Here is a 24,898-nt window from a genome sequence, read left to right as displayed (position 1 = left end):
TGAAGATTGCAGTAAATTATATCTAAATTCTTCAATTTATTGGTTTTATCTTATATGCTATGTGGTCAATACAACTGTTTGAGAAATTACATTATGCTGAATCTTGCATTGTACTCTGGGAGGGTGAATGAAGGAAAATCACTAAGTGTAGATCTATACTGCCAGGCTCCCCTCAAATATGTTATGCCCAGTGCTTTCACACACTGTCCGTTTGCTGTAAATGAGCTTACTGGGACATATCTCATCTCTTCTTCCTTTCTAAACTTTTATTTTTTTCTCTTTTTCACATATTTGTGCATTTTAGCCCTCGCATCCTTTCTCCATCAATTTTGTGTCTTCTTTTGGTTGAACATATGCCACTGATAATTTTTCTCAAGCCACTTTACTTTCCTTCTCAATACCAGATATTCTAAGATTCTTGCTTCATATAATACTCAATCATAACTAATTTTCTTAGTTCTGCTTGTAGGAGAAAACACTTTAACCTGTCATAATAATATGCATGCTTGGGATTGTGCTGCTTAGGTAGGTTCAAGGCACAAAGTATGAGTAATTCACCTGAGCTATTAAAGTTAGTCTTGTGTTTATCCAGATAAATCAAATGTTTGAGTATTTTTGCCAAGGAGGAAGCTCCTGGGTTGAAACAATGATTCAATTTTCCATCACCCAAAGGAGACTGCTTCTCTCAGGCAAAAGAAAAGACTAAACTCACCAGTGCCTCATTCTTCCTTTCATCCTTGAAATAATTATTTCAGTGATGCAAAAGTAACATCAATTTACCATACATAGGAGCTATTTACAATTTATGTCTAATTACCATGTAGCACATCGATAATGCATACGCGTTAAATATGTATCATCAGATTAACTTTGTTGTAAGTTCTATTTGATTATAGTGCTAAACTCCATCCATGCATAATTATTGTTACTCATGTGGCATAGAAGTCTCCTCATAACACTAAAAACAACAAAAGCAATTAAGGATGCATTGTTTTCCAGAAAACTAGCGCCAGTATTATATCGTCTATACTAGGTCAATAGGATCTTCTCTGCTAGACACAAATAGACTTTGGTTATTTTGCAGAATAAATATCTTAACAAAAAATTTCCCCAAACCTTTTATTTAACCAGCAAGATCAAGTCTAAAATTTAAGTTTATTAGTAATACTAATGTCTCCTTTATTTCAGAGTATCTAAATCTAAGCTCAACACTAAATTCAGTGTGTAGAAGAAATCAGCATATCCTAAAACACTTACAGGAACACATATAAATATTTAAAAAGGATGACATATCCTGAGGTTGGTGATTTTTAATATGTATAACTATGAGTTAATTTCAAATTATGTATACTAAGTTTCAGTGATTTTTGGGATCATTATTCAACTGTGAATATCTGCCCCAGTGGAATTTAATTTTAGCTATTGAAAGAAATATCTAAGGCCAGTAAGTGATTTTTGAATATCAGTGGTGAAAACAAAATGTTTGTAGACACACTACAAACTAGTACCGGAAGTTACCAAATCCTCAATAGAAGCTAGCAAATCAAGTTCAACAGTTCATCAGAAGGATCATACACCATGATTTCATGGCACTTATTCCTGAGAATCTAGGTTGGTTCAATAGATCAGTCAATAAATGGCATGTATCACATTATCACATTAATAGAATGAAAGATAAAAATCAAACGATCATCTTAATAGATGCAGAAAATGCATTTGACAAAATATAATATTCATTCATGATAAAACCTCACAAAAATTTTGTTAAAGAAGTAACTTACCTCAGCATAATAAAGGTCATATATGACAAGCCCACAGCTAATATCATACTCATTAGTGAAAGGTGGAAATCTTTTCACAAGAGAATGTTGCCCACTTTCACCACTGAAATTCAATAAGTCACAAAGTTGTAATCAGAGCAATGTGACAAGAAATAAAAAAGCATCCAAATTGGAAAAGAATAAGCAACACTGTCTTTGAAGATGACATGATCTTATTAAAGACTATACCAAAAGTTGTCAGAACAACTAAGCATATTCAATAAAATCAGTTTATGTATCTAACAACAAAGGACCTGAATAGACATTTTTTAAAAAGAAAACAAAAAGCCCAATACATAAGGGAAAAGGTACTCAACATTACAAATCTTCAGGGAAATGCAAATCAAAACCACAGAGAGATATCACGTGTTAGTCTGGTTATTATCAAAAAGAAAAGAGTTGGGCCTCCCCGGTGGCACTGCTGTTGAGTGCTGGGCTGCAAAGCTGCCCACAGCCTCTGCAGCACCGGTTCGATCCCCGACTGCTGGCGAGTGTCCCACATGGCGCAACAGACCTCTCCTGCCATGCCCGCTGCTCCCTTCAGCAGTGTACTTTGTCAGTCTGCCTGTTCTGTTTCCTGCTCTGGCTCTGGTGAATTCTCTCACCCTCCCACATTTCTGACTGTACCCAGTGCTTGTATAAATAAATAAATATTAAAACAAACAAACAAAGAAAAAAAAACAAAAAGAAAAGTGTTATTAACAAGTCCTGTTGAGTATGTGTAGAAAAGGGAATCCTTGTACACTGGCAGGAATGTAAATTGGTACAGCTGCTATGCTAAACAGTATAGTGATTTGTCAAAATATTAAAACTACCATATGGTTCAGCCATCTCATGTCTAGATACATTTCCAAAGGATATTAAAATCATTATTTTGTAGAGAAGTCTTCACCCTCATGCCATTGCAGCAATTTTTTTACAGTGTCTAAGACATGAAAAGTAAGTGTCCACTAAATAACAAAAATGTGGTTCACATATAAAATAGAATATTTTCAGCCAATGGTAGGATGGAATTCCTGCCATTTGTGATATGGGTTCACCTTGAAGGCATTATGCTAAGTGAAGTCTGACAGAAAGACAAGTGACCTCACTTGTATATGGAATTTAAGAAAGCTTGAACTCAGAGAAACAGCAGAGTGATGTTTGCCAAGAGTATGGGGGAGGGGAGGAGGAATGAAAGTGCTGCAAGGGTATATAATTCCAGTAGTAATATCAATAAGTTATGGAGATGTAAGTATACGGCATGATATTATCATTAGCACTACTGTACTGTATATTTGAAAATTGCTTAGAGAATCCCTAAGAAGTTCTTACCATACACACAAAAAAAATCAAATTGGGAGGTGATAAAGGGATAAAAAGGGGAATGTTGGGTAAAAAGCTTGAGACCTATGAAAGAAGTATTCTATATACTGAAAAAGTTAAGAATTCATATAGGGTGGCATTAAAAAACAGCATATAAAAGATTTAGGGTCATATTGTAAAGGATACTGTAATTTAGTGACTCATACTGTGTTTTCCTTGGTCTTTGTAGGAAAGACCATTTTTAATAGTAGTATTTGCATTTTATCCATAGTTTGCTACATTTTCGCCATTCTGATTCATTTCTAGCTCATAAGCATTGAGTTTTGACCTCTGGTAGACAAGTTGAATACTAAGCTATTGAGTTTGGACATGATAATGTTTTTGTAGGAAGGTTTCTCTTGCTGCAACATATGACACAGCTTGGCAAAAAGAAACCAGAGATAGGGAGAAAATTGTTATTTCAATAAAATGTACAGTGAAACCCTAAAAGACATTGGTATTAGAGAAAAAATAATATTCAAACATATAATAAAGTTTTTGAGTCATTTGTGAAGAAGTGGTTGTTTGAATAACAGGATCAAAGAGATTGAGGTTGGGCCTCCCCTGGTGGCGCGGCGGTTGAGCACTGGGCTGCGAGGCTGCCCGCAGCCTCTGCAGTGCTGGTTCAATCCCTGGCTGCCGGCTGAGGGTCCCACATGGTGCGCAGACCTCTCCTGCCGCCTGCTGCTCCCCTCAGCAGTGCATTTCGCCTGTCTGCCTGTTCTATTCCCCACTCTGGAGAATTCTAGTGAATTCTCTCACCTTCCTGTGCTTCTGACTGTACCCAGTGCTTGTGTAGATAAATAATTAAAAAAAAAAATCTTTAAAAAAATTAAAAAGAAAAAAGCAAAGAGATTGAGGTTGATATTGCGAAAAGTGTGACAGAAGGTTAAGGACTAAATTTCTAGAAACCACACAGGGTCAGGGGATGGGTGGTGTTAGTTTAATAAGAAAACAGGATCCAGCATATTGGTGAAAGTACCAGCAGAAACCAGCACAGGAGAGTGTTTTAAATGATGAATGCCTGAATGAGATCATGGGAAAAGAGACTTCTTTTGATATTCTGATTTGCAGTGTTGTAATTAGTTGAAGTTATTTTTATTGTTTTGTAGTACTTTCATAAAACAACCCACATTTCATACCAGACACCAGTATTCCTTAGGCAAATGTTGTATTTATTCATGATCTCCTTTATTTTCTTGAAGTTTATTTTATTTATGCATACAAGAGCTGGAATATAGGCCAGAGGTGTGGGGAGGTTAAGGGATTCACCAAAGACAGAGTGGGGAACAGAACAGGCAGATTGACTGAAATACACTACTGAGGGGAGCAGCGGATGAGACAGAAGAGGTCTGCTGCGCCATGTGGGTAGCTCCCTGACAAGAGATCGAACTAGTACTGCAGTGGCTGCAGATAGCTTCATAGTGCTGAAACTTAACCCCTTGTACTACCAGGGAGGCCTCTCTTCTCCCTTATTTTTAAGGGAGACCTGCTTTTCTGCTGCACCTGGAACTGTCCAGTGTTTTATTTTTTGCTTTCCCTCCACCTGCTTCATTTTCTCTACTTTCATTTGTTCCCTCCTGCTTTCCCTATTCCTGCCTTTCCTCCTTTCATTTTCCACCCATCATTTCCTCCTTCTCTCTTCCTCCAACCTGCCTCTCCTTTCATTTTTAAATATATGTATTTTTTATAAATGACCCAATTCTCTTTATAGCACTTCTGTGAAATGAAGTTCTAGTGCCCCTTCTTTATACCTGGAAAGTGCAGAAATACATCCACATGCAAATACATCAGAAATACACACATGGAAATATCTCAGCTTACTTTTTCCCTAATAGATAATTTCTGCTTATGCTGCCTGAATTACTTTTTCAGAAACCCATTTCTACCACTGTACCTGATAGGGTCTACAAGTAACCACGGGATTATGTTTTTTCCAAATGTCATTTTACATCTCAAAACCAGATAATATAATTTATTTGTTCCTCATAAAAATGCTTAAAATTAAACAAAGGTCATCCAATTCATTCTCCTGATTCCAGGCAATACTACTTATAAGTCATCAAAGTTGGATGGGTATCTATTGATTTGGCAGAGAAAAATAAATGTTCTTCAAATTCCCTCAACTAACCAGTTCTAGAATATAATCATTCTTATAGTCAGGAAGTTCATGCTTGTGCAATAGTAGAGCTTGTTATTGTATCCTCAATTCATCTTTGTAATCATTGATCTATTTATGTAGCTATTGACCATCTGTATTTTATGCCAGTTTGTGAGTCTGCATGGGTTCATGTACTTTACAAGCGTTGATGACTTTGGATGACTACACGTATATCAATTAAGACAGTAATAGAATTAGTGCTGTAGAATTTGAAACTATTTTCTCTTAAATAATATAGCTTGTATTCACCACTTTCATTTTCATAATTATTTAGGGAAAATTAAACATTAGCAATGATAGCAACATCATAAAGCATTTCTTTCCCATTTCTCATCATGGTAGAATAAATAATTTTATGGCATACTATTAAAATTTAAAATTCTTTTATCCATGAGCTGTTGTTCTTTCTCATATTTTGTTTCTAACAGTCTAATGATGTTTCTCTTGCCTTTCTTCCATGAAATTTTCTTTGGGCTTCGTTTGCTAGTTTCAGTTTGTTGTTAAAATCATACCTATTCCAAGCAAATGTGATAACTGCTATTTTTCATCACCTCTGTTTCTTATTGTTGATGAACACAGGCATTCTGTTTGTCACTCTCACTGATAGTATTTTTGTACACAGTGATACCAGGCTTTTGTAAAGAAATAAAAGATAACTTTTAGCAATTATTATTTCTTGGACAAATTGAATTGTAAAGAATATTTTATTTTTTATATTTTATTTAAAAATTTATTTCATTTATTTATACAAGCACTGGGTACAATCAGAAGCTCGGGAAGGTGAGAATTCACCAGAGACAGAGGGGAGAACAGAGCAGGCAGGCAGACTGACACGAAGTACACTGCTGAGGGGAGCAGCGGGCGGCAAGAAAGGTCTGCTCACCATGTGGGACCCTTGCCAGTGGCCGGGGATCAAACTGGTGATGCAGAGGCTGCGGGCAGCTTCGCAACCCAGCGCTCAACAGCAGCCACCAGGGGAGGCCCAAGAATATTTTAAAAGCAAGAAAAATTAGTCTACACTTATAAATATTTGAGACAGAGATAGTCATAAAGATCATATTTTCTGCTTTTTTGTGTACTTTCATTTATATTATAGATTCATTAATATTCTGGTTTTGCATATTATAGATCCACTGTGTCTAATGAAATGACATGGTGTTTTTAGATAATCAGAATTCCCTTATCACTGAAGAACCTGGAAAGCATGCTCTCTTTGGTTACAGAGGCTTCCAGAACCCTGATCTAGGAAATGAGAGTCAAGATTACACCAAAACTCCCATTCTAACCTGTAGCTGTGAGGCAGCTACTTCTGGACAAAAAACAAACAAACAAACAAACAAAAGTCTCTCAGTGTAAAGGAAATGTGGGTCAGAGAGTACAATCTCTAATACCCTCTATGAAATTAATTAGAGGACTATTGTACTGTTTTTTATTCCTACTAGCTTCCTGTTTATTTTTTGTATTGTATAAGCTTGCTTTTACCTAAAGATCATTGACTACTTATTTAGTGAGTCATAACTAACCTTTGTAATTGATTATATCTATAAAACCACTTCCTCTATGTTATGTGCTCAGAAGGTAATCAAAGCATTTATTTCTACATACAGGGAATAAATATTTACTTATCTTATGCTCTCTGAAATGTTCTGTTATAATTCCAGGTTTCTGGTATGAAGTAGAAATGTACCTAGTCATTAAATCTATTAAAATTGTATGATAGTTATAGTATAATTCAACATAATGTAGAATAGTTAACATGCCATGGCACACTTTAACAGAATATAATAGAGCTATAACAGTTAATATTTTAACTAATCCCTTTGAAAATATTTTAAAGAGCCTGCCAGGAAGAATACACAAAAAAGACTGAATGCTTTTTATTTCTTAAGCTCAGTGGTAGGCACCATAGTTTCATTTTCTTATGTAAATATTTTGGCATGTCTTAAATACTTAATAATTTAAAATTATTTGATAAGTAAGCATATGCTTTTCAGGTTCCTCATCTTTTACATCACTGGCCTTTAGTGCCCAATAATCCTTTTTTTAATGGAGTCTTTCTTTTGTACTTTGTAGAATGGTTAGCAGTAATTCCAGCCTCTACATACCAGACACCATGTACACCCAGCCCCTACTCTATCAATTATGGCAACCAAAAATAATATCTTCATACATCAGCAGATGTCCATTAATAGGCAAAATTGTAAAACAGTAAACTTTCTGCCCAATCGATTTTCTGTGCCTGCTTTGTAAAGGCAACTGGAGGGAGTGGCTTGGAACTGGTATTATTTCTGCTTTCTGCTTTGCTGCATACTTGGGAAAGCATAGCATCTCTGGGCATATATCCCTCATTGCATTTTCAGTAACAGGCTGCTAGAGCAATGGACTTCAGAAAGATTGAATACACAGCTACCTTTCGAGAGAGTTTAGTCAGGAATTGCAGGTGGACCAAAGTGAACAGAGCCTACTAAAAAAGGGCTTTTTCGTGATGGTGGCCAATGTGGAATCAGGAGTGGTATCTTCCTTTCTGTAACATGCTTTCTTGGGTTTGCCCTAAAGTTTCCAATATGCTACTGTTGGAGAATATAGAACGCCTAGGAAGAATACCTGATAATTATAAAGAAGGCATACAAAAAACCCCAAACAAAAAACCCACAACACAACAACTTTTGAGAGCTCAAGGTAATGTTGCCACAAGGAGTGAACTCTCAAGAGTTCCCAACACAAACATATGGAAGATCTAATCTTCCTAGCACACATAGAATTCAGAAATTTAATGATAAATAACTTCAAGTAATGGAACAAAATGCAGCAAATAAAAAAGAGAATGACTTGAGAAATATAATTATTGAACAATAATTGGAAATTAAAGCTTTAACAAGAAAACAATGGGGTTTCAGGATGCAAAAAGAACAATACAGAAAATAAAAGAATTCTGTCTAAAACTATGGAAGCAGACTAGACAAAATGGAGGACCATATTAGTGATCTTGAAGATCATAATACACCAAGGATTATGTTAGAAGTACAAAGAGAAATATGAAGAAATAAAAAAAAAATGATACACTCCAAGATCCACCCACTTAAATAAGAAAGGCAACATAATGATAATGAGTATCCCGGAAGCAGAAGAGAGAGCAAAGGGAGTAGAGAATTTAGTCAAAGAAATAGTAGAGGTAAACTTACCAAACTTGGGGAGGCAAATAAATACAAAAGTTTATAAAGCTAATAAAATACCTGATTACTTATAATAAATTCAATGAGAACTATAATAAGACACATAGTTCTGTAACTACCAAGAGCTCTAGACAGAAAATACTAAAGGTGGCTAGTGGGTAAAAGCAGATAGCCTATAAAGGAATCCTCATAAGCCTGTTAACAGTATTGTTAAAGGAAACCCTATGGTCAAGGAGAAGAAGGGATGACTTATTCAAAATACTTAATAATAAAAAAATGCCAACCAAGAATACTAAATCATACAAGAGTCTCCTCAGATATGAGGGAGAAATAAAAGGTCTTTCCAGAAAAACAGAGCTGAGTTTGTAAACACTGCACATTCCTTATAAGAAATATTGAAAGGAGCTCTCCTATATAAATGAAAGAAAAAAATCCCTCACAAAAGTAAACAATGTTTTAGATGTAATCAAAAAACTGAAATTTAGCTGGAAATAACAAATCCTCATATATCAATTATCACCCTAAATTTAAAAAGACTATTAATCAAAAGTCATCAAGTGGCCAGATGGATCAAAACACAAACCCAGATTTCTATTGTCTTCAAGACACTCACCTGATCTCCAAAGATAAATGGACTCAAGATTAGGGCCTCCCCTGGTGGCGAAATGGTTGAGCACTGGACTGCGAAGCTGCCCGCAGCCACTGCAGCACTGGTTAGATCCCCGGCCTCCTGCGAGGGTCCCACATGGCTCGCAGACCTCTTCTGCTGTGCCTGCTGCTCCCCTCAGCAGTGTATTTCTTCAGTCTGCCTGTTCTGTTCCCTGTTCTAGCTCTGGTGAATTATCTTACCCTCCTGCACTTCTGACTGTACCCAGTGCTTGTATAAATAAATAAATAAATCTTTAAAAAAAAAGATTAAAGGTTAAAAAACAATTCCACAAAGCAAATGGGGCCCAGAAAAGGCAAGGACAGCCACACTTAAATTATATACAATTTTAGATAAAAAAGTAAAATCTTTGATAATGGAAGTATGTAATGATTAAAGGATCAGTACAAAACAGTCATCGATAGATACACCCCCCCAAAAAAAATCAACATAAATAAGGTAACTGTTAAATCTGAAATCAGACATCAGCAGCAATACACTAGTGGTTGGGGATTTTTAAAGCTCACTTGTGCCAATGGAGAGATCAACCAGACAGAAAGTAAGAAAACAGTAACCTTAAATGCAGAATTATATCACATGGGTTTAATAGCTTTTAGGATAATGCATCCCCAAGAAAGTGACTACACTTTCTACTAAGGCATACTCAGGAAATTCTCCAAGATTGACCACATGCTGTGTCACAAACAAAGTCAATTCATGAAGATTGAAATCACATCAAGTATACTCTCTGACTACAACAGCATCAAAGTAGAAATCAAATATAAGAAGAAAGCAGGCTAAACCTCTAATATGTAAAGACTGAATACTGAATAACACTATGGGATAAATGAGGAAATTAAAAAAAAAAATACCTGTATAAGAATGAAAGTGAAGACACAAGATATCAGGACCTTTGGGATGCAGCAAAAGTGATACTAAGTGGAAAGTAATTAGCAGTACAGGCCCACATCAAGATACAAGAATGAACTAAAATAAACTTACTGCTCAACTCAAGATATTAGAAAAAGAGCACATAAATCCAAAAGCCTAGAAGTGAGAAAATAATAAAAATGAGATCAGAAAGAAATGAAATAAAAATCCAAAGACAGACCAAAGAATCAATGAAACCAAAAGTTGGTTCTTTGAAAAAATCAACAAAATCCACAGACCTCTAGCTAAACTAAGGGAAAAAAGGTAGAAAACTCTAATATAAATAAATAGAATCAGAAACCAAAAAGGAGAAATTATAACAGATATTTCTGAAATACATAGAATCATGAGATATTACTACAGATACCTCTATGCTGACACATTGAATAACCTAGATGGAATGGGGACATTCTTAAAAATCCACAACCCTCCTAGAATAAACAAGGAAAAAATAGAAAACCTGAACAGATCAATTACTAGCAAGGAATTTGAAAAAGTAAAATGTCTCCCCAAATAAAAGTGAAGTCCTAGAATGATTTCACTAGTGAGTTTCACCAAGCATACAAACTCTTCGAAAAAATACAGTGAAAAATTCTAAAGAAATTTTTTGATGCTAACATCTCTCTTATACCAAATCCTGATAAAGACATCTCAAATAGTCAAGGATTAGCAAACATATTTTATTAGCTCTTATTATCTTATATATGTTAATAACTGATTTAAAATTTCTAAAATCAAATTTGGCATTGGCATATATTCCAGATCCTCTCTACATATAATAAATTGCTTTTTATTTGATTGTCATTGTACTAATATTTGGTCAATGAAAATTTATAAGTATTAACATATTTTGCTAGTTGGAAAAACAATTTTGGATGATTGCAGTAAATATTGTTACTGGCGTTACATCTGTTAGAATCTCAGTGCTCCAAATCTATAGATTGTTTTCATAGATAATTTCAGTACTACATAAAGAGGCAAATATTTCAAACAAAATTAGTTTTATAGTTTGCCTAGAATTTCTTCAATTTTTGTTTGATTAGCTCTCCTTATGAATACTTGCCGCAGACCAGCTTTCGGCAAAATGTCGGGTCAGAAGTCCTTGAAAGGAAAAGATGGCCTAGGTGAAGCAAAAGGGGCTGAGGGGAAGGGGATGAGGTAGTGAGGAGACACTGACATTGGATGAGGTGCAAGAATCTTCTACTGAGGGGCTCAGCAGGTTCTTTATACTTTTTAAGCAAGCCGAGAGATTACATCATCATATACATAGAAACAAAGCAGAAACAATCAGTGCATCCCTTTTCCCATAGACTTTTGGTCACTATGCGCTCTCAGCAAGAAGGCAACCTTCAAGGTTAATAAAAAAAAAAAACTAAGCCTTACACTAGAACTCATTGTTTCAGCTAAACAATAACCTAAGACAGTAGATAATCACCAGTACATCCCTATCAGCAGCATAAACAAGAAAAGACTTTTCTTATTCGCATGGCCTTCAGCCAGGGATTGGCTGCTTCTCAGCTATCAGAACTTTTTCTACCTAGAAACTCCTTAACTCAAATAGCTTCATTTAAAAACTTTCCCAAGAAACTTCAAGAGAAGGCAAAAGAAGGACCTACTAGAATTATTGTGCTGGGTTGCTTGTCAGGCATGTACAATAAATTGTCTCCCATTGTCAAGTGGGCCAAATTGTTTAATAACTAATTTCTAAACAGATAATTTTCCACGCCATCCACCCACAGTCTGGTGACACGTATAATCCACTTCCCAATATACTCTCTAATAAATTTTTCTCTCTCTATGACCAAGAACAGAAAGCAAAGGGATGCCAGATCTTCAGCCCCATGGTGTGAGGCCCTTTCTCTTAGCTGCTTGTCAGTATCCTATCTGGCTGGAGCAACAAGGCCCCCTGCAGCAAATACTTAAGCATAAGAGATGTTCAGGTCATCAGATTTCCCCTTATTTGTGTTGACTCCTCTGGGAAGACACCTAGGAGCACAATTGCTGGGTTTTATGGTAGATCTATTTTTAATATTTTGGGAAACTCCCATACAACTTTCAATAGGGCCTGAACAGACTAAATTCCCACCAGTAGTGTGCCAAGATTTCTTTTCTCCACACCCATGCAAGCGTTTGTTGTTTCTGGTCTTTCTGCTATGGGCTACTCTCACAAGTATGAGCTGTTATTCTCATTTTGTTTTTTATTTGCATTTCCCTGATGATGATGAACAATTTTTCATGTGCATGTTGGCCATCTGTACATCTTGCTTGGAGAACTTACTATTTAATATCTGCCCATTTTCCCCCATTGGGTTACTTGTTTTCATGATTTCAAGTTATATGATTTCTTTGTAAATCGTGGATAATAGTCTATTGTTTGATTTATGATGTACAAATATTGTCTCCCACACAGTAGGTTGTATTGTCATTTTAATGAGGATTTTTTTTGCCCAATGTACAGCATATTTTTACTTTGATGTAGTCCCTTTTGTTTATTTTTGCACTTGATTACCTTGCCTTTACAGGAACATCCCAAGAGATATCCCTCAAGTCAGTGTCATGATTTGTTTTACCTATATTTCCTTCTATGAATTTTATGGTTTCAGGTCTTCCATCCAAGCATTTTTTTTTTTATTTTGAGTTAATTTTTGTGCACGGTGTGAGCTAGTGATCTAGTCTCATTTCACATATAGCTTCCTAGTTTTCCCAACACCATTCATTGAACAGACTTCCTTTTTTTTCCATTGTATTTGTTTTGCTCCTTTATTGTAGAATAATTCTTTCTGTAAGTGTTCATTTCCTGCCTCTGAATTCTATTCTGTTAGTCTGTGTATCTGCTTTTCTCAAATACCATAATCATTTTATCTTCTAATTTCATACTTTAATTTGAAGTCTGGAAGTGCGATACCTCCATTCTTTATTTTCAGGATTGCTGTGGCCACGTGGGGGATTGCAGAAAACGTCTCCTCCATTATTAATTATATTATGATAGCAGATGGGATTGTTTTCTTCATTTCTTTCTCTCCTAGTTCACAGTTTGTGTATAAGAGCATAACCAATTGGTTTTGTTAGCCTGTCATTTCACTGTACTGGTTTATTGTTTCTATTAGTTATTTAGTGGATATTTGGGGTTTTCTATGTACATCATCATGTCATCTGAAAATATGCTAGTTTTACTTCTTTTCCATTTTGCATTCCCCCTTTTTTTTTTAAATAGAGGCATGTTTTATTTATTTGTTTGTTTGTTGTTTATACATGCACTGGGTACAGTCAGAAGAGCGGGAGGGTGAGAGAATTCACCAGAGCCAGAGCGGGGAGCAGAGCAGGCAGAAGGACTGAAGTACACTGCTGAGGGGAGCAGCGGGCGGCAGGAGAGGTCTGCGTGCCATGTGGGACCCTCCTCCAGTGGCCGGGGAGCAGCCGGGTATCGAACTTGCGCCGCAGAAGCCGCGGGCAGCTTCGCAACCCAGCGCTCAACCGCTGCGCCACCGGGGAGGCCCTTGCATTCCCTTTATATCTTTATCTAGCCTACTTGATGTTAGCTCTGGCTTTTATTGTATTGAGGAAAAAAAAAAAACACTAAATTGAAGGTATATGTTCATTGCAGTACTTTTTTAAAAATATATTTATTTATTTATCTGTACAAGAACCGGGGTACAGGCCAGATGCATGAGAGAGTGAGAGGATTGACCAGAGACAGAGCGGGGAACAGAACAGGCAGACTGATGAAATACACCATTGCAGTACTTTTTTGCAATAACCAGGTTGTAGAAACCTGAATGCCCAAATACAAATGATAGAACTGAGAATATGTGTGCTAACCACAGACACACACATGCATGCACAATGGAATACTACTCAGCTTTCAAAAATGAAATTAAATGTTGCCATTTGCAACAACATATGTGCAACTTAATGTGATACATGGTTAGTCAGAAGATGTGATACAAATACTAGATGAATTCACTCATAGGCAGACTATAGAGAAACAAAAGAACAGACAAAACTAAATCAAATAAAACTGAGAATTCTCACTGCATAATTGAGGCTACAGAAAGTGTTAGGAGGGGGTATGCTTCAAAAGGGGTAGTGGCCCCAATGGTAGTGGGAGTGGTACAGAAAGATATAGTGGGAGTGGTACAGAAAGATACATCTGAAGAGGTGTGAAGAGTGTCACTGAATCATATAGAGTGTTACATGCCAACTTTACCTCAATAAAAAGTAACATAATAATCAAAGTAAATAAAACATTTCAATATCCAAAAAATATCCAATTGAAAATTCCTCATTCAAAGGTGTTTTAATTGGTGAATTTTGTCCTTTTACTTTTAGTGTTATGATTGATATATGAAAGTCTGTTGGCTGCTATTTTGTCATTAATGTTCAATCTATTTCCTTCTTCAGTTCTTTGTGGGTATTCCAAAATTTGGCTTTAGTAGTAGTGTTCATTTTATTATTTCTTGGTGGGGGTTTGGTGGTGTGAGTATCTAGGTTTTGCAGAATCCTTAAATTTCTGTTTTTGTGATGACATAACCCAGAAATTATATGAGCAAACAAAAGCCATTTTCAGAGGAAAATGTTTAGCAATATTGACTAACATAAAGAAATAAGAAATAGCTAAAATATACAATATTGCTTCAAGATAGATCCAAAGACAGTTCAAAGAATCAATGAAATCAAAAACTGTTTCTTTGGGGAAAAAAATAGACAAACCTCATAACAAGGCTCACTAAAAAAAGTTAAAAAAACTGGGCTTCCCTGGTGGCGCAGCGGTTGAGCTCTGGGTTGCGAAGCTGCCCGCAACCTCTGCAGTGCCAGTTCGATTCCTGGCTGCTCCCCAGACACTGGAGGAGGGTCCCACATTGTGCGCAGACCTCTCCTGCTGCCCGCTGCTCCCCTCAGCAATGTACTTTGGTCCTTCTGCCTGCTCTGCTCCCCTCTCTCACCCTCCCGCGCTTCTGACTGTACCCAGTGCTTGCATAAATAAATAAATAAATAAATAAATCTAAAAAAAAAAAAAAAGTTTAAAAAACTCAAATATGATCAAAAACTAAAGAGGAAGAGTTACAACAGATGCTGCAAAAAATTCAGAGGATGATAAGAGGTTATTATGAATATTTATATGCTAACAAATTCAATAATTTAGATGGAATAGAGGAATTCTTAGAAATCTACAGCCCTGCACATGTGAACTGGAAAGAAATAGAAAACCTAACCAAATCAATCGCAAGAAAAGAAATTGAAACAGTAATCAAAACTCCCACTCCCCCAAACCCCCTCAAAATTCCAGGATCAGATAGCTTCACAAGCAAGTTCTATCAAGCACCCAAGTTCAAATACTTTCAAAATTTTGAGAAATTAGGATTATTTCCAAAAATATTTGTGTTACTATAATTCCCAAATCAAAGACAATACAAAAAGAAAAACAAACAAACAAACAAAAAAACTACAGTCCAGTTTCTCTAAATAACACAACCAAAAACCACCGAAAAAAACAATCTTGGCAAACTGACAAAAAAAAAATCATTAAAAGTATTATACATGATGACAAAGTGGAGTTTATTCCAGAGACATAAAGATGTTTCAGGATTCAAGAATCAACCAATATAATTCATTACATAATCAAAATGAAAGATAAAACCATGTGATCGTATCAGTAGATGCTGAGAAAGCATTTGATAAGATTCAACATCCTTTTATGATGAAAACACTTGAAAATTTTTGGATAAATGGAGCATATCTTAGCACATATAAAAGTCATATATGAGAAACCCACACCTAACATATTTCTCAGTGGTGAAAAACTAAAATCTTTTCCACTAAAATTTTGTACAAGACAAGGATGTCCACTCTCACCATTACTATTCAATATAATGTTGGAAACCTTAGCTAGACCAGTTAGACAAGAGAAAGATACTGAAGGAATCCAAATCAGAAAAGAGGAATAAAACTATCATTAATAGTACATAAAATAATAATATACATTGAGAACCCTAAGAACACCACTGAAAAACTAATAAAAACTATAAACCAATTAGGCAAAGTGTCAGCTCACAGAGTCAATACACAAAATTCAGTTGTCTTCCTATATGCAAACAGTGAGTTAGAAGTGGAAGAAATTAAGAAAATGATCCTATTCATAGTCGTGACATTTAAAAAAAATACCTAGGTGTACACCTAATAAAAGACATGCTGAAATTATACAAAGAAAAAGTTAAGACATTAAAAGAACTATAGGAAGACTGAAAGAAACAAAGATATTCTCTGTTCATCAATTAGAATAGTCAACATTGTCAAAATGACTATCCTATCCAAGGCAATATAAAGATTCAATGCAGTTCCAATAAAAATTTCAATGGCATCCTTCAGATACATAGGGTAAACACTACTGAAATTATTATGCTACTACGAAAGTCCCTGACTAGCCAAAGCTATGCTGACAAAAAAGAAGAAGAATGGGAGTATCATAATTTCAGACTTCAAACTATCCTGTAAAGGCATAATAACTAAGACAGCATGGTATTGGAGTAAAAACAGACACACAGAAAAAATGAATAGATTTGACATGCTAGAAATAAACCCACACATCTGTGGACATTTAACTTATGACAAAGGAGCCAAGAATATACACTAGAACCAGGAAAGCCTTGTCAAAAATGGTGTTGGGAAGACTGGACAGCTATCTCAAACAATATACAAAGTCAACTCAAAATAGATAAAAAGCCTTGTATGTAGGTCTGAAACCATATTATGCATAGAGAAACACAGGCAATGTAAAGAAAGCATAGGCAAAGCACTTTACAGAATAAACATCTGATATCTTTGTGAATTGTCCTCAGCAACGGGGCAGTAAAAGAGAACATAAACAACTGGGACTACATCAATCTAAAATACTTCTGCACTGTGAAAGAAGACATAACTAAAATGAAGATACCCTATTTAGTGAGATAAAATATTTGCATGCTATATATCTGACAAATGATTGATATCAAATATCTACAAAGAGCTCATAAAACTCAACTGGACTAAAACAAATAATCCAACAAAAAATGGACGTAAGAGCTAAATAGGTACTTCTTCAAAAAGAGACATAATGATGGCCATCAGGTACTTGAAAAACCATTCCTCATTACTTATCTGGGAAATGCAAATCAAAAAAACATGTTAGATGCAACCTTACACATGTGCGAATGGCCCATATTAAAAAAAAAAAAACACAAAACACCAGAAACAAACGTTGGCAAGGGTTGTGGAGAATAAGGAACACTCTTACACTGTGGGAATGTACACTGGTCCAACCCCTCTGGAAAGCAGTATGGCAGTTTCCCAAAGACTAAAAATGAATCTGCCATATGACGTAGGAAATGTACTTCTAGCCATCTATCCAAAAAATGCAAAAACACTGACTCCCATGTGTATTTTAGTACTATTTATAATACCTGTGAAAAGAACCTCTGCCCAAGAACAGATGAGTGGATGAAGAATATATGGTATATACACATATATGTGGACTATAGAGGAAAAAAGTGTCATGCACAAAAACTTTAAAACAAACCCCTGAAAGCTGACCATAGAACTGACATATCCAGATGGGGGGAGAGGGAGGGAATGAGAACAGGTAAGGAAGAGAGCACCATGGACTATGGTGGAGGACTATGGTGCCTTGGTGGTGTGTACACTATGGTGACTTGAAAAGGAGGAGATACTGAGCATGATCCCTTCCAGCTCCATCCATGTTGCTGCAAATTGTATGAGTTTATTGTTTTTGATTGATGAGTAATATTCCATTGTATATAGGCACCACATCTAATTGATCCAGTCATCTGTTTTGGGGTATTTGGGTTGTTTCCATAGCTTAGCTGTGGTAAATAGTGCTGCTACAAACATAGAGGTACATGTGCCCTTATCTTTGAAGTAAGAATTAAATCCTTATAATAAAATTAGCATCTCCAAGTTCCTTTTCTTCCCCCCCTTTTCTTCCTATCTTCTATCTCATTTCTTATTCCAAATATATCCAAATTGATTATCTACGTACTAAATGCTTTAGGAACAGTAGAACTTTTGGTATCTATTCTGTTGGATTAAAGTGATTTGGAAGGTCTTTATTTACAAAAGATGGGCAAACACTGATTTACCCCACTAATAGGAAAAAAAGATTCCAAACTGTTATTCAAATAAACATATTGTAGTGTAATTACCAAAAAAAAAAAGAGATCCTGTACTTTTATAACACTGAGAAGACTGCAAACCATTGGTACTTGAATAAAAACAATACAAAACAAAATCCCAACTAAAAAGTAAAGTTTGAAATGAATGAGTTCAGCTCTTCTAGTTACTTAGTTTGTAGAAGAAAAGTAAACTGAGGAATATGTCTAGACATTCCAAATAGGAAGTGTCATCTAGATGATGGTGACCTAAAAATATCCCTAACTGTGCAGAAGAAGACAATATTGAATTAGATGAATAGAGTTTTACAGCAGCAATATAAATCCTCACAAAGTGATCAAGAATATATGAGAACAGATGACTGAATTAAGTTTTATTAAAAAATCATGGGGTGCTTCTCTAATATTGAGCTGTATGCGTACAGTTCAAAACATAGTAGTAATAAAATGTAACCATGTGTGCCTGTATCACTGATACATAACAAGTTCAATGTTTGCTTCTCCCCTGAGAAAGAACATTATTCTGAATCTTAAACTCATTACCCCATACTTTTTTTTGCCTTTTTATCACCCATCTATGTATCCCAAAAATATATGTTTACTTTTTGCATCTTCTTTATTATACTGCACACATTTTCTACATTTTCTATTACTACACATCCATTTTGATTTGGGCAGCTTTTTAGTTTAAACTCATGCTTTCACATAGTATTCCATAGGAATATTTCTCGATTTATATGTCTGTTATACTCAGAATCTATTTGGATATTTCCTAGGTTTTTGTTTCATTGTAATTATGTTACTGTCATGAACACTGCTAATTAAAGCAATGTGTCCATGAACATATATGTATGGGTTTTCACTTTTGACTCTTTAAATAAATATTGCTGTAACATTGGTTTACATTACTGTATATGAGTTAGAAATGTAGCATCATACCCTGCACATATTACCACATCTCACCACATCCAGGCACCCATCGTCCATTGTAGACAGTTGTGCCTCCTTCCCAGTTTGCTCTCCCTTTCCCTTTTTTTTTAAAGATTTATTTATTTATACAAGAACCGGGGTACAGGCCAGATGTGCGGGGAGGGTGAGAGGATTAACCAGAGACAGAGCAGGGGATAGAACAGGAAGAGTGATGAAATACACTGCTGAGGGAGCAGCGGGCGAGACAGGAGAGGTCTGCTTGCCATGTGGGATTCTCACTGGCTGGCTGGGATCACAATGTGCTGCAGAGGCTGCGGACAGCTTCACAATGCAGCTCTCAACAGCCTGCACCACCAGGGAGGCCCCTCCCTTTCCCCTTTTGAGAGCCACAATTCTACAGACAGATTTCTGACATTTATTTTTAATTTTGTTTTTTCTTACTGTAGTATGTCTTTTATGTCCATACTGTACTATTTAATTGCTGTAGTTTTATAATATTTCATAAATTGGTGGTATTTTGCCTCCAGCTTTGTTCATGTTTCTTAAGATTGCTGGGACTGTTCTGGATATATCGTTTTTTTCAAAAAAAGGTTCCCAGGTTATTTTTGCAAGAAGGTGTTGAAAACTGATGGTCTATATCCTGGAATAACACTTGATATTGTAGGAATTTTATATTTTTGCAGTCTGGAATTTGATAGATGTTCCTAGGCACTTCTAGACATTCAGTGTCTGGTTATATCTCTGAATTAGTCTTTGTTTCTGTTTTTCTTAAAGAGAGAGAGAAAAAAACTATGGGAATTTTCTATAATTTCTTGCCAGCTTTACTTTTTTTTTCAATTCCTGATAAATTTGTTTTGTTTTTATTTTATTTATATATATATTTTTATTTTTATATTTCCCATACAATTGTGACCCCCTTATTTTGTCCCCAATCCCTCCCCCCCGCCCCCCACCCCCCATAGAGTATCTCTGGTTCATAGTTGTTTGTTGATTTTGATTTTTACTTTCTTATAGTTATTCTTTTTCCCGGTCCCTTATTTAAGTTTTGTAGATTCCTGCTATGAGTGAGACCATCCGGTATTTTTCTTTTTCTTTCTGGCTTATTTCGCTGAGCATGATCCCTTCCAGTGCCATCCATGTTGCTGCAAATGGCATGTGTTTATCTTTTTGAATGCTGAGTAATATTCCATGGTGTATATATACCACATCTTCTTGATCCAGTCATCAATTTTTGGGCATTGGGTTGTTTCCAACAGCTTTACTTTTTATTTAAGTATTTTTAAAGAATTTTAAATTGCAATTTAGATGTTTTGTAAATTGACAGTCCCTAGTCAGTTTGACTGCTCATTGGACTAGGTAAGTAGTCAACTGTGTTGCTTAAAAGTGTTTTATAAAATATCCATATATCCTTTTCATTGGAGATTGGAGAAGTGATTAGATACTGCTCTGCCACCGTGCTTAGGTGAGTGAATTTTAAGTTCCACAGATACCAAATGTTGTTCTGTTTAGTTCAAAAACATGTTGTTAGTTTGGTATGAACACCTGATAATTCAAATGTCCTGGATATTATGGATGTTTCATGTTGATTATTTTTAATCTGAGTGATAACTGTATACTTTTATATTTGTTTTAGATGCAGGTATTTATAACAAGTATTTATATGAAAACAGAGAAGTCATTAATTTTAATGATAGCCAAAAATGTATGACATTTTCTATCATAAACCTTTTGCATTAATTGAAATGATTCAGTAGTGTTATAATGCACTTGGAAATAGAAGCAACCTCATGTTTGGGTGACGACTGTTTTTGTAGATAATGAAGTATTTCTACCCCTGAATCTCCATTAGATGTTTTGAATCTGCATAGCATGTTTTGTTTAATTATATGAATGTTCTGTTAGTGTGTTAGTTTTATTAGTATACATAAAGTTAATTTTATATGCCCAATCAAAAATCATGAAAGAGAAACACTGACTTTTTAAAATGAAATGATTGGGGATAGCAATAACATAGTCCCCTTTTGTAATTGGATAAAATTTCCACATAGTCCTTTGAGCTAATCCATATAAAGTGTATTGCTCTATTCTCATTTACAGACTTAAGTTAGCCCTCTTGAAACTCTAAAGTTATCCCAGATAAATTTATTTATTATTGGGGTAAGGATCAGCTTGGAAGCATCTACATACATTATTTTATAATAATGCACCCTTGTATTTGTGGCAGTTCATAATGGCCAGGATAAGGTGATACCTAATGTAAGCATAAACAGAATATTGTACACTGTTACTATTTTGGCTAATACAAATCTGTTGTGTAATGGGCTCTTAAATTATGAGAATGTATATTATGCTTTATTTTAAATATATTGATTTAAAATGTATGAAATATGTGTAATTTGTAAAGGAATAGTAATGACAATTATTATTTGTATTGTACTAAGGAAGAATATATTGCGTTTAGACAGGGGCATGCACACCTTTTACCCTATTCAATGTTCATTGCAAGTCACTATTTTGTATGTTCTATATTTACTTAATTCTTTAAATCATGTCTTAATATGATCTCCAATTTGTATTTTAGAATACAAAGTGGGATATAATCAAAATATAAGATAATTAGTACCAAAGGAATACTTTTTGTAATTGTCTTTCATATTAATAGTAAATTATATAAATTATTTTAGAAAGCAATATATTTCTTCTGCAAAGGGGATCATGACATTAGCAGGAATTAAATTTTATATGTATAAAGTAGTTATAATTTTTTCTTCTATAATTACAGAAGTTATAAATATATCTGTGATCTCCATTAATCTACTACCATTAGTCTACTACAGAGCTAGCATGCTTTGAAGAATTTAATTGAACTTAAATCAGAAAATATTTAAAAGTCATGTGCTTTGCCTGATCCAGATTTTTGGATATAGAATATAAAAGAAGGCTTGAACCCAAAAAAGACTGTGATTGAATGATAGATAATCGACAATTTGAAAGCTTAGAGGATCGAGAGGATGCCAGTCCTGTTGGCAGAGTAGGGCCATTAGGAGAATAGAAAAGTGGTAGAGGGATGAGAGGTCAGAGAGAGAATGAATTCTCCTTTAGACTTGTTCAATTTGAATTAATTATGGGACATCTGGGTGGAAATGTCAATTAGAAACATGGAACTTGTAGATGGGTAAGAGTAGTGAGGGCTGGAGCTGTTCATTTTGTATTATTAGTGCTGAGGTGGTATTGATCCTTAGAGAATCAATGAGCCTTCTAGGGAACAGAGTTAATGTTAAGCCTTAGAATTTAGAATAATTTCTTTAGGACAAGTTCCCCTACCTGCACCCTGTTGAAGATTAAATAGGTAGAAAAACTGTGAAAGGCAGCATCTCTGTAAGGCACAGTTGTGATACTCGAAGGTCAGGAATTTTCTCATTTTAAATGAGTTTTTCATTGCTTGCGTGTGACCTTTCACCAGCTAATATTTTTTTGAAAGGAATGGTTCCAAGAAGAGGATTCGAAAAACTCCCTGAATGTTTTAGGCCAGTTAATCACCATTTTAACATGCTTTAGAAGACTCTTGGTGTCTATTTTTGGAGTTATAGAATGTTAGTAATTTCAAAATTGTAGCATGACCACCTGACATGAAATGTATTTTGGATCAAATGGAACAAAAATTACTATCAGTCATATGTTGATTGTGGTTCTACTATAGTAGGCAGGAGAATGCATGGTTCTTAAAGACCTATAATCTTCATGAGCCACAATCTCCAGAGGGTAATGTAGCAGTCACATGGTCAGCAGTTTGTATGTATTAGTTGAATGGATGGAGGAATCACAAAATAAGTATAGAACCAGACCTTGCATCAACACATGTGCCATTTAAACTCAAAGCAAAGAAAAAAATACGTGAATTCATTTTAGAACATTAAATATGTACACAGATTTTCATGCCATAAAAAAGTGTTGAAAAGTATATAAGAAATTCTTATAGTTAATGGGTTGAGATTTTTGACCATGCAAAAAAATGGGGGAGAGTTAAGACCACAGAGATTTATCCATGGGTTTTTGAGATAAGTTTTTTATCTGAAATTTTAGGGAAATAAAATATTTGTGAGCATAAGCTAAAATAATACTGATACAAACATATACATATATATACACACACACACATACGTATGGTCAATCCTGATATATACTGTAATTATATCTATTTGAAGGAGTAAATCATAAATTGTTGAAAAGAAATATTGGCTCCAATCCATTTATGTGGGAAATTATAGACAATCACGTGAACCCAACTCTGCTCTCTTACTACTAAATTGACTTAATGAAGCTATAAGGAAAAAGGAAAGGTTATGTTTTGGCAAGAAGGAAAGGGCATTTTGGTTCAATACCTTCACTTAACTAACCTTTAAGTATGCAATTAACATTTAAAGGAAATAAAGTTTTGGAAGTATTATAAGGTAATTGTAGAAATGTAAAAAGTAGTTAAAAGCTTCAAGGTCTGTTAGGAGAAAATCCTTTAGAAAACAGTGACAGTCATAATAAAGTGCATTTGCGATGCATAAATGATGAAGTTAAATATGCTCATTTATGATATAGTTGCTTTTTCCCCTTTGTTGTTTTCTTTCTGAAATTTGACTCATTGGCATTTTCTAGGATGAAACTTTGATACTCTTCCAGAATTGATCTCTTAATCACAATCTTGAAATATTTGAAAGAAGATGCTCAGCAGTGGGAGGAAGATATGGAAAGGGTGAAACTATACAGGCTATTTCCATATCAACCGACAGTTCATCAGATTCTAAGTTATATTTAAAAATCTATAATTTATAGACTCTGCTGTTATGAACAACTTTTCACTTACAGTGTAGAGAATGTCTGAACTCACCTTTGCAATTTATTTAAGGAACATAAATAGTGGTGGTATTTATAAGACATCTAAATTCAAAAGCTCTTTAATTATTTTTAAAATAGTGTTCTTGCACATTATGAATTTTAAAACACTGACCAGACCACATCAATTCACTTGTATTTTTTTTTTTTGCTCTTAGCTCTATTGTAGGACCCTAACTCTTTCCAAAAGTCCCTACATTTGATGTTTCTAGAGATCTCAGGAAATATCTTGCACACCATCTCACCTAATTTTTGTCAGTTTCTATGTATCTGACAGGTGATTGTCTATGTAGCATCTACAGGTGATTTTACTTGTTTCTAGTTTTGAACCCTGTCCTAGGGGTGGCTATATGGGGGATAAGGGAAAAGTTTCCCATGGAGCACAAGCAATGTGTAATGAAGTCCCCTGTGTCAAGGACGTGGGATATTCTGTGGCAAAGTATGAAAGTATGTGTTCTTTCCTCTCTCTCCTTTTTAAATACACTCATGGGGGCCGGGGAGTACCAAACCAATACTCTTCACACAGTTTCCCTTTCTGCAGCACTCAGACATTTCATATTGTTGTGATCGGCTGACTGGGCTTGGAACTCATGAAACAAACATGCTGCACTCTGAATGACCCCAGTCCTTTCCAAATGCAGGCTTTTTTTTTTTTTTTTTTTTTTTTTTAACAGGGCCCAACTCATTCTGTGATACACACTTCTCTACATTTAGGAAGGATATTTTCCTCCTGAGAGACCCCTTAGTCCACCATACAAATAGATTTACAGATAAGTCCTTGGACTGTCCACGTTACTCTCAAGCTATGCCCTGAAGCTCTGTATTTCATGTTCTTTCCTGACATGCTT

General features: G+C 35.1%; 1 protein-coding gene across 1 annotated transcript in view; it reads left to right on the top strand.

The window, feature by feature from the left end:
• Positions 1-24,898, top strand: part of LOC119245581 (protein diaphanous homolog 2) — a 711,837-nt gene that overhangs the window by 543,601 nt on the left and 143,338 nt on the right. Inside the window, exons 17-19 of the mRNA XM_054695882.1 lie at positions 6,491-6,619; positions 7,882-8,004; positions 24,373-24,497. Of these exons, the coding sequence (XP_054551857.1) occupies positions 6,491-6,619; positions 7,882-8,004; positions 24,373-24,497 (377 nt within the window). The remainder of the gene's footprint in view (positions 1-6,490; positions 6,620-7,881; positions 8,005-24,372; positions 24,498-24,898) is intronic.

This window comes from Talpa occidentalis, unplaced genomic scaffold (genome assembly GCF_014898055.3).
Source record: "Talpa occidentalis isolate TD23 unplaced genomic scaffold, MPIMG_talOcc4v2.1 talOcc4.15, whole genome shotgun sequence".
Lineage (NCBI taxonomy): Eukaryota > Metazoa > Chordata > Mammalia > Eulipotyphla > Talpidae > Talpa > Talpa occidentalis.
The sequence above is the reverse complement of the archived record's forward strand: the minus strand, read 5'-3'. Positions and strand labels throughout refer to the sequence as shown.